Genomic DNA, 10,896 nt, shown 5'->3' with positions numbered 1-10,896 from the left:
GTAGTGGAGAGGCTGCGCTTCTCCTTGCGTCAGCCAACCACACTGGTCGGGCACAGCTTGAGTGCTGGGACGTCCTTCTGAGGGCTCACCGCTGGATCCCTGCCCTAGCTTCCTGTTGCTGGGACATTGTGGTTTTTTGAAGGTGGGACTATCTTCGCGGTACTTTCCTTTCATCCATGTCTGTTACCTTTTATGTAAAAGTTTAAGTAGCCATTTTTTATGGCATTATTTTGACTGTTATACATACATTTAGGATGTGTTTTATATATTTGTTATACATGAGTTTGTAGTATTTTGCATTTCCTGTTTCATAATCTTTCTTTTTATATTTCTTTTATTTTTCATCATTTGAATTCACTTTTCATTTTGGGTATTTTCCTGTTATTCAGTCCTAGGAAAKGTTGAATCAATGTGTTTATTTTCATTTTAGTAGTTATAAAATATGCTAAAATGTCAGTTTAAGAAAGTTTCAAYTATTTTTTTCTTCTATGTTTTATTCATCGATTCTTCTACATATATCATCTTCTTAAGTACAGAACAGTTTAATATCTCAGTTTAGTTTTCTTGTATTTTTGTGGTATTAATTAAACGTAACTTTCCTTTAGTTTTACATTTGCAGAGCTCACATGTAGACGCAACTGTGAATTTAACTAATTTTTTAACGTAGTACTGAAAAGCAGAGAATCTTTTAATTTTGATAAAATCCATAAAACTCTACTTTCCTAAGATTTGATTGTAAGATTTTCCAATTGGAGCTTTAAAAAGGCAGTTTTTTATTAACCCTCGAAACTTTCCCCAGCATGTACACACCACACAGACACAGACACACTGCGGATGTCAATCTGTTCATATTATCACYGGCTAGGAGGTGTCATGTGTGCAGTGTTCAATCGAGATTCTGTAATCGATGTGAGTACAGAACCCCAGATACCTGACAATGCACCAGTTCCTTTTGGCTAACCAGCCATGAAAAGGTTTTGAGTAGGTTCTTCCTATTCAGTCTGGAATAGCCTTTCAGACTTGGACATGAAACATTCACTGCACTGCCTTATATACCGAGATCCTCATATCAACATGATACATCTTCCTCATATTTCTGCTTCAACCTCTAGCACAGATTTCTGGTACACAGAGGTACTGATTCTTTATGGCTTCAAAGACAAGATTTTGGGCTGGTGTTTGGAATGTCTTGATTTCAGTCTGAAGGCAGTTGTACACTTGAAAATCTTATTTAGCTAAATGGGCATGATTCAGATTGAGTCTGTCTCCAGCTGTGAAGGTGGATCTCTATTTACATCAAATGAATCCCTGTATCAGGTGGGTACGACCTTCAGGAGTTGTGACAGAATCTAGGTGACTTCCAGCTGCAGTAGATAAAATGACATTTTCTCTGTGGAAAGTTTGCATGACTTTTTTGTACTCTGTTGCTCACTGATGCCATCCCTGTTATATCTGAGCAGCAATGACAAAGTAAAATGAAGTGTCTGATGAGGGCACAGTGGCTGCAGAAGTCTGTTAGAGATTCAAAAGGAATTATTCTGTCTTTCTTTCTTCCCAGGTCGTGCTTCCTGCAGTGCCTCTGGGGATCCACATTATAACACTTTTGACCACAGAGTTCATAATTTCATGGGAAATTGCTCTTACACCCTCTCAAAATTGTGCAACATCTCTCAGGGGCTTCCATATTTTCATGTGTCCACAACGAATGAACACAGAGGTGCCAACACCAAAGTCTCTTACGTGAAGTCAGTGCAAGTGGAAGTCTATGGCAATCAGATTTCTTTACTGAAAAACAAGAAAGTGAATGTAAGAGAACTTCTGCTTAAGAGACGTATTTTCATATCTAATATTTTTAAACTGACACGCAGAAATTAAAAATAAGAAATGTCTCTCTGATTGTAGATGTCATGGGGATTTTTGTCTTCTTTTTATTGGTTAAATTATCTCTTTGAATGAGCTTTCAAACATATTTCTGGGCTCCCCAGTACAAGAGAGACATGGAGCTACTGGAAAGAGTCCAGCATARGGCTACAAGGATGATCAGAGGGCTGGAGCATCTGCCCTGTGAGGAAYGGCTGTGAGAGCTGGGCCTCTTCAGCCTGGGGAAGAGAAGATTGAGGGGGGATCTTATCAATGTGTATAAGTACCTCAAGGGAGGGTGTCAAGGGGATGGGGACAAACTCTTTTCAGTTGTCCCATGTAACAAAACAAGAGGCAATGGGCGGAAATTGAAGCACAGGCAGTTCCGCCTGAAGGCGAGGAGGAATTTCTTCCCTGTGAGAGTGACAGAGCACTGGAACAGGTTGCCCAGAGAGGTTGTGGAGTCTCCTTCTCTGGAGATATTCAAGGCCCACCTGGATAGCAACCTTATCTAACATGCTGTAGGTGACCCTGCTGACCAGGGGGGCRGACTAGCTGATCTCCAGAGGTCCCTTCCAACATTACCGATTCTATGATTCTATGACTGCTCAACTGTAATGTTCTTTGGTGATTGCTTCTGCTTCCCTTTGCAAAAGATTATATGTTTCACTAAACTAGTTGATTAGATTTTTCATGAGCTTGTTGTTGGTAGTTGTAGGAACCCCAGCAGACACAGACTAACTTTTATGACTTGTTGTACAGGTGAATGGCAGCAGAATGAATCTGCCTATATTTATTGAAAGGAAGATCATTATCCAAAGCAGTGGTGGATATGTTCTCTTGGAAACTGATTTTGGACTGTGGGTCAGATATGATGGAAACCACTATGCAGAAGTCTCTGTGCCGTCTGATTACAGTGGTCTGCTCTGTGGCCTRTGTGGTAAGTCATAGTCTTAGTCACTTTTAAACAAGTCATGGAGACTGGTAATTACTTAAATTTATTTCTTACCATGTCATATTTATTTTATACACAAGTGGTTCTCGTCAAATAGACTAGAATTTACATCAGTAAAGAAAAGTTACTAGAATTTTTCAGTTACTAACAACCAGAACTTACAAACCTGATATTTCTTTGGAATGTTGAGAGTTATAACTGTGAGTAATATTTTTTACCAGCTGAAAAGTCTCATTTCTGTTCTACAGTGTAAATATAGTAAGGGTTATGATTTGCATACATCTACTCAAGAATCCTACAGATGTATTTTTCTGTTATTTACATTCTGATGCATTTTGTCTTTCTTTGAGTGTAAGGATTGCTATGCTATTTCATTTTCTGAGTCATAAAAACTTGAGTTTTTTCTAGAATAAGCTGAAAACAAGCTTCAGAATAGCTGACTGTCAGCATCCTCAAGCATTCCTCCTTCTGTTTTCCTGTGCTGTTTAAGAAGAAGCTGTTTATCCATCCTGGATGATCGTGTTTATATGATCAGAGACAATTAAAAAAAAAGAAAAAAGAAAAAAAAACAGACTACACAGGCTTCTTTTTGCCTGTTTCTTATTTCAAGTCAGCTAGGTAGTATCCACATTAAAACAAAAGAATGATGGAGATCCGGACTGGATAATTCAGAGCTGATAGGCATGATGAATAAGAAAATTCTTACCTAATTTCCAAAATTTAAATGTCACAAAATATTAAGTGTTATTTATAACACAAAAGTTAGAGAGTCCTTTGAGAATCCTGAGAGAAAGAACAAATCAGACATAAAGGGCGCGTTCTGTTGAGTTCTGTAAGAAATGATGTTGCATTAGGATAGCACAGTAAACAAGAGTCGCAGATGGTTTATATAGCTAGTGAGAGAGCAGGATCCATCTAGAACTAGCAGTGACCAGTAATTTTTTGTGAGTAGTGCTAGTAATGCCTGAACCTGATCATGTTCAGTTGGAGCAACATTCTAGAATCAGGTGATTACATGAGATATACTTCCGGATGGAAATRTGATCATAGAAATTGCAGGAGTAGTTTGTCGTGTGAGCTTTTGGTTATGCTTTGATCTGGATGAACTGAAATTTCCTAGTTCAATGATGTCTCTTTAGACGTTCCATAGTTTCAATTCAGGAAACCTACCTAAGGATGTAATGCTGCAAATGACACCATTTGATTTTTAATCCACCAAAATTCTGCAGATATGATCCAAGGAAATTGCTTTTTTTTTTTAGCTAATCAATTCATTCTTGTATGCAGTGTGATTTAGTTAGATAAGAATTTACAGTCTCCTTGTTTCAAGTCCACAAGTCTGAAAGATAGCCCTTGTCATCTGTCCACAATCAAAGTCTAAAACATAAGTGAGCTCTTCTTATTTTGTCCAGTACACATTGGTGTTGCATATATATTCTCACCATTCCATTGTAGTCTATTTTACAACCTGAAACCTAGCTTTTTTTCTACAGATTTGGACTTTGTTTATCCTATAAATCTTATTTTACCCTAACAGGTAATTACAATGGTGATCTAAATGATGACAACATAAAGCCRAATGGTGACCCTGCAAGTAGTTCCACTGATCTTGGACAAAGCTGGCTTGTCCCCGAGAATAACCCCATGTACGTACAGGAATCTGATCACATGGCATTTTCTAATTAAACTCTGTAAAATCAAGCAGCTATCTACTCACTGGCTGTGTCATACAACACCATTTTGCATCTGAAGAGTACTTCCAGCTGCCCACTGGAAGTTGGGAGCTCTCCCTTTATCTTATACAGGGAATGAGAAGGAGAAGTGTGTCCTTCAAGTCTTGTTTTCTAAAGCAGGAAGTGTCTGTTGGGTGGAAGGAGGGAACTTCAGTCCAAATGCCTGATTGGAACCCTAACTAATAGGATCCCTTAGCTCTTAGTTCAAATAAGAATGAGCCTTTGAATGGCCAAAAGGCATCAAAAATGGAGTCCATTCACTGATAGGCTGACATCAGCCTTTCAAAGAAGCTGGATAAAGTCTTGTGACTAACAAAATACTCCGTGTTGTGCAGAGACATCATGTGCCAGTCTTCCCCTAAAACCTGATGCTAAGAGATATGAAACAAAGACTTTATTATCCTTGCTTTACCCAGATGCTCCACTGGGACAGAAGAGCAGTGTGACCCTGTGCTGGAGAGTGAAGCAAAGAAGAACACATTATGTGGCATGATCACAGACCCAGCAGGTAGTATGTTGGTAGTTCTCTGAGCTATGTGATGAAGTGCGTTGCAGATTATAGYTTGTGTTTTCTGTTCTATTTAGCCCATTGTTCTGAACTCACATTGGAAGCATATAAAGTGTTCGGTACCAATGACCACCATAAAACTCACGGCTGCTTGGTCAAAATGTGTCAACCACTCAGACAGCGCCAATGTGTCCATGAGGATCAGGGAATGATGCTCAGAGAGCCATAGTTGCTAGTTTGATTTATAGTGACTTGCACTCTGCTTTCTCAGAGAAATAGTTTAGAGGGCACTGGCGTTGCATATGCTATAGGTATTGTACTGTAAATTATGTAGAGGTTCCCTGAATTAGAGCCCCCCTGCAGTTATCTAGAATTAATGGATTGCCTAGCCATCGACTCCTCACTTATGCAAGCTATGTTGTATTACTCATGCAAAAAGAAGTAGCAGATGTGGTCCAGAGGGCCAACTCTCATTATGTGTGCTCGATTTCAAGTGCTGGTATGGCTTACTAAACCAAGTTAGACTGATACACTCCTTTCTATGATAGAGAATAGGTGGTGGTGGTGATGAATCTTATCATTCCCCRCTTGTTTCCTTTACTTCTATCTATCTCTCTTGATTTACTCAGGAATCTTCAAGGATTGTCATTCCAAAGTGCCTCCAGAGAATTTCTTTGAAAACTGTGTTTATGACATGTGTTTCACTGGGGGACAGGCAATGTCCTTATGCTATGGACTACAGGCCTATGCTGAGTCATGTACCAATGCTGGGATATGCATAGAGTGGAGAAATCCTACTCTTTGCCGTGAGTACTGTGATTTATAAATATTTATATAATATATATACAAATTTATAAATATAAATATCTAGATTTAAACTAATGCAGTGTAACATTCAAGTTTTAATAATATCTTTTTAGCTTCTTAGGAAGGTTTGATTACACTCAGCTGTATGTATCTTACGTGACCTTCTGCACTGGGGGAAAAACTGTTGCTTTTCTTCACTGAAAATCCACCACCCTCATTGCAGGCAGCACTGATATTCCTAGACTCTACCCACAAAAGCTCATTACTGGCTTTTGGACAAAAAATAGCTTAATAAGAGACATTGGGAAACATCTATTTCTAGAAAATTTGTTGGTAGTTTTCTATTAAAAATAAAAAGAAAGCAGAAGTGTTCTCAGTTATTACCAGATTAATTCTCTTCAGAATGACCTTTTGGGAAGTTTGGTACCTGGAGTTCATATTTCTTATAGTAAAGCTTAGTGAATGGTCTTTATTTTATACAGTGCTGTGCAGTTTTACGCTTGCTAGACATCTTCCAAAAGACCTTTGTATTCACTTTGTATACTTATCCAAAGTATCTCCAGTATCTCCAGTACTTATCCAAAAGACCTTTGTATACTTATCCAAAGTATACACCTGGATAAATAACAAGTCCTCTGAAGTTCAACAATGCTAAAATAAACAATCATCCCTCACTACATTCTGATACTAATTTTGATGATATCAGCTACTGCTGTATTATCCTTTGTGGATTAACACTTTATTTTTTTTCTGGGATGAACAATTAGCTCTGCATTGAAGCATAAAAATTCTTGAGAGATTCTGGGAGTTGCACAGTTTGGGAAAAGAATTACTGTGACTTTTGAATAGCCTTTGACTGAAAGCATCCAGTGGGTCAGCACATAGGGACATCACATAAAAGAAGTCAGAGCAAAAAATTAGCTTCTAACCCCCAAATCAGATTAAGGCTATGGACATCCAAATTCCATGTTCTGAGGCAATACCCTAGGGCCTAAAGATCTAGGGCTTGGTTATGGTTATCGAGAAGAGGATTACTCAGCCTCTTTAAGAGGACTGACTCTCAAGTGCTCTCTCCATTAGTAATTTAAGTAAAAGCTCAACTGACAAGAGGCGGATACTCTGACTAGATTGCTGGAGATGTTGGCTGTGGTTGTCTGAGAGATCTAAGAGGTCCTGCTACAGGGGCGGACGTGAATGAGAATCACATGTGGTGATTTATGATAGAATCTAGACAGAAATGCTATTTAGGCTTTTTAGATCACAGAAATGGACAAATGCTTGAAGATCGCTGTAAGATGTAACATTTTCTATGAGGAGCACGCTTTGAGTGATAGAAGCCAAATTCTGCCATGAGCAGGAGGGATGTGAGAGTATAATATATTTTCTCAGGGGCTATGACATGAAAGATAAGAGTCTGATTTTTAGTTCTATTTTTAAATATGTGGCAGGGGTCAAATAGTAACTACAGTAATGGGGCCGTATCACATAGTAAGTGAAGAGATTCTTTTATTCTCTTAATTGAGTGACTTGAGTACCCAGGAGATAATAGAGCTCGGAAAGATGATATCCTCTGTTTAGTTAATGAATATCTATAATCTGTAGAGCTGTGGTTCAAAATAAAGCTGTATGAAACTCACCATTGTCCAGTATATTGTTAAAAATGAATTTTAGATCTATGTGAAAAAGACCGTGCATGAAAAACCTTGATCCCTCCTGCAGCCACATGTCTGCTCTGGCCAGCCCGAGCTTTCTGACAAACTCCTCTCAGCTCTCTCCTTTGTGTCCTGAACTGCGCAAAGGTGAAAGGCCAGAGCACACATGGCTCTGACTCCAGATGAAACTTGCATGCTGTGCCTCAGCGACTTGTATCTCTCATGGCACAGCTGTACACATTRCAGCTGCTTAGGGAGATGATGAATCATGGGGGTTTATCTTCTCAGTATTCCTGCWGTCCATAGCCTGTTGTCATTTACTAGTGAGATTAAGGGCTCTGAGCACTGGCAAAGCTGTTTCCAAGAGGCCACCAGACAACTCTGCTTTGCTGCTTAAACTCCACTTGGATACTAAGGGTAGCCAAAACCAGAAAGGCATGAGCTGTACCCTCTCCAGCAGGTCTGTATGTCTTTAATCCTCAAAAAAAAAAAAAAAAAAAAAAAAAAGAGGATTGCTGAACCAAGTGCATATAGGCCTGTATAATCACTCTAGGCCCTCTACTCAAAGCAGGGGTGGACTATTTAAATTCCTGTGTGAGGTGATGTGTAGAGTGGCCCACATTTTCTTGTCTTGTCCATCTTGGCCTAAAGCCACCCACTCTCTCAAAAGTGCAAGAAAAGCCTTTGTAGTCAGCATTCTTCAGTGTCAGGCTTTCTAACAGCAAACTTGAGTCTACTTTCAGGAGCAAAGAGTGAACACACTATTTTTTTCATGGTTTTGCCCTTTTGAGTGATCTTGGTTTTTGTTTTGTTTCTAGCAATGTCCTGTCCTGGAGGCAGCATCTACAAGAGCTGTGGTATCAGGTGTCCCTCTACCTGTGTGAACACCTCAGCAGTTGATTCTTGCAGTTCCTTACCAGTGGAAGGTTGCTTCTGTAAGGAGGGCTATGTTTTGAGTGGAGACATATGTGTGCCAGAAAGCAACTGTGGTTGTGTTGATGAAAAAAACCATTACTACCAGGCAAGTTTCCCTTGGCATTTGGAGAAAAAAATGAAAGAATGGAGAATCTCACTCTTTGTCACCCTAAGAAGAAAAATATTAATAACTAGAAAAAATATTATTTACGCTATTAATAATAGCAAAATTGAAATTCACTTTGCCAGCCTTCCTGATCAGTGGACTGTTTGGCCATGCGTAAATGATCATAAATCATTGGCATTCAAATAGTAAAAACTTGATTGCCCTTTATGATATTGCCTTTCCAATCATCTTGTAATATTTAATTCTGCACTTTTTCTCTCAGCTGGATGAAAGCTGGTTCACCAATTATACCTGCACTGAACGCTGTACCTGCAAGGCTAATAACAACATCATATGCACACCTTGGGAGTGTGGGGTACGAGAGGAATGCAGGGTTCAGGATGGTGTGCTGGGCTGTCATTCCAACGGTAAGCCCTCCCTGAAAATAATTGTCAGTGTCAATCCAATAATTAGAACCTTCTGCCCCTTCTAACTTTCTCACAGGTATCTTTCCCTATGTGATGGCAAAGTTGTAACAGACTGCTGCCAGTGCTAAAAGATGGAAAGACAGATGATGTGTCTTGCAAACACTAATTCCATTTGATTGTAGTGGATATAGGAACTGATGCTGTCCAAAAGCTTGCAAGGCCCCTTAAGTTCTTTTTGTCTAGATAATATAAATCCTAGTCTGAAATCACCAGTGCTGCAAACTCTGCCTTTGGAAATAATTGAGAAGAACTGCAATTGAGAGAGTCAGGATAGTTGCAAGGGCCTTAAACTGTGTGTGTGTGTGTGTGTGTGTGTGTGTGTATTTAGATGTATAGTTATGTATTTATATATTACCAATTAGAAAAGCTATGAGTTACTCCCAGCTAACATACCTCATAGCTACGATTGGACATAGATGATTGGACATGGCTAAAAAGGTTCATTTTCTGCTTAGCTGTCAATCGGGACATAATTTACAAACTTAAGTTGAAGAGACACTTTCTGGAAATTTCTCTTTTCCACATAAATGTCACTGGCATGAACATGAGGTACCTATGTGAAAGTCTGCCCATAAATATGGTCAGAATCAGGTTGCTGCACTAATGCAAACATCTTTGATCGTCTGAGTCCATGACGAAATCCCGCTCAAAGTCATTTGATAAATTTTTCATCTTCAGGCCAAGCAACGTGTCAGGTGGTAGGAGATCCCCATTATTTCACCTTTGATGGAGTGATGTACACCTTTGTTGGTACCTGCACCTACACACTAGTTGAGGTATGGAATAAGAACAGTATCACACCTATAACCATTCGTGGCAAGAATGAAGACCGAGGGAAAAGAGGGGCCTCATACCTGAAAGAAGTCTACATAGATGTGTATGACATACGAATCACCCTTCAGAAAAGCCAAGGAATCCTGGTAGGTGCTGGTACTCTTTTTATTCTTGCAATAAGTATCTTAAAATCAACTCAAAACAGTAGCTGTGGGAAAAAGGATTTTCATGTTTGCTAAGTGACATGCACACATATCCTTAATACTTGTGGGTACCTCCATGACTTGATGTCATAGAGAAATAGCATTTCTCCCTATTTCCCAAGGCTTCTGTATCAGCAGTACATTGGAGCTGGAACCCAGAACCTCCAGCTATGAGAACTTTTGCCTTAACTAAAGAAAGAATTGGGCTTCCAAGCTCAATAGCCGTTATCAATTCAATCATCTATAACTAGTCAGAGTAAGCAGAGGAACAGCAAGTCCTACTATATTAGTTTGGGATAGCACTGGAGATCTATGGGAGTCCCTGAAGCTGAACATCCACCCTGTGGGAGGGTAAGAGCTTGCTCAATACCAGCGACCTTTGCAGCTCCCTAGTAAAGGCTTAGGCCCTGAGTCCCGCCCAGCTCTTCTCAGCTAAAAGTCTAGTTCCTGCAGCCCGTAGTTGSAATGTACAATGGTGGAAGTGCCAAGCAGTTGAAACTGTCATAGGGAAGTCTCAGCTCTGCAATGAATATAAAATGTGAGCAGAAAAGCTTTCACAGGAGAGTGTCTGTACTAACAAATGACTTGTGCCTCCAGTTGAACAATGAGAGAGTCTACACTCCAGTAGAGAACCGGTTGCGAGGTGTGTCCGTTGGAAATGTTGGCAGATATATAGTAGTGGAAACTGACTTTGGTGTGGTAGTGAAATACGATGGCGATCACCACCTTGAAATCACCCTCCCACACTCTTATTTCTCAAAGGTAAGATTTAATATGTGAGCATACAGTCACTGTTTCAAAACTATTGTTTTGTATGTTGATTTTTCATTTCTTCTTGTGTTTTACTATTGTATCTGTCTTTGTAGTTGTATTGTAACACACAAGTCTTTTTTTT

General features: G+C 39.4%; 1 protein-coding gene across 1 annotated transcript in view; it reads left to right on the top strand.

Annotated features, from left to right (window-relative positions):
• Positions 1 to 9,758: 9,758 nt before the first annotated feature.
• LOC146599485 (zonadhesin-like) overlaps positions 9,759 to 10,896 on the top strand; it is a 16,402-nt gene continuing 15,264 nt past the window's right edge. The window contains exons 1-2 of the mRNA XM_085298707.1: positions 9,759 to 9,944; positions 10,599 to 10,763. Of these exons, the coding sequence (XP_085154833.1) occupies positions 9,759 to 9,944; positions 10,599 to 10,763 (351 nt within the window). The remainder of the gene's footprint in view (positions 9,945 to 10,598; positions 10,764 to 10,896) is intronic.

This window comes from Rhea americana, unplaced genomic scaffold (assembly GCF_003343005.1).
Source record: "Rhea americana isolate MKP2758 unplaced genomic scaffold, rheAme1 scaffold_14, whole genome shotgun sequence".
In the NCBI taxonomy this organism is placed as follows: Eukaryota; Metazoa; Chordata; class Aves; order Rheiformes; family Rheidae; genus Rhea; species Rhea americana.
The sequence above is the reverse complement of the archived record's forward strand: the minus strand, read 5'-3'. Positions and strand labels throughout refer to the sequence as shown.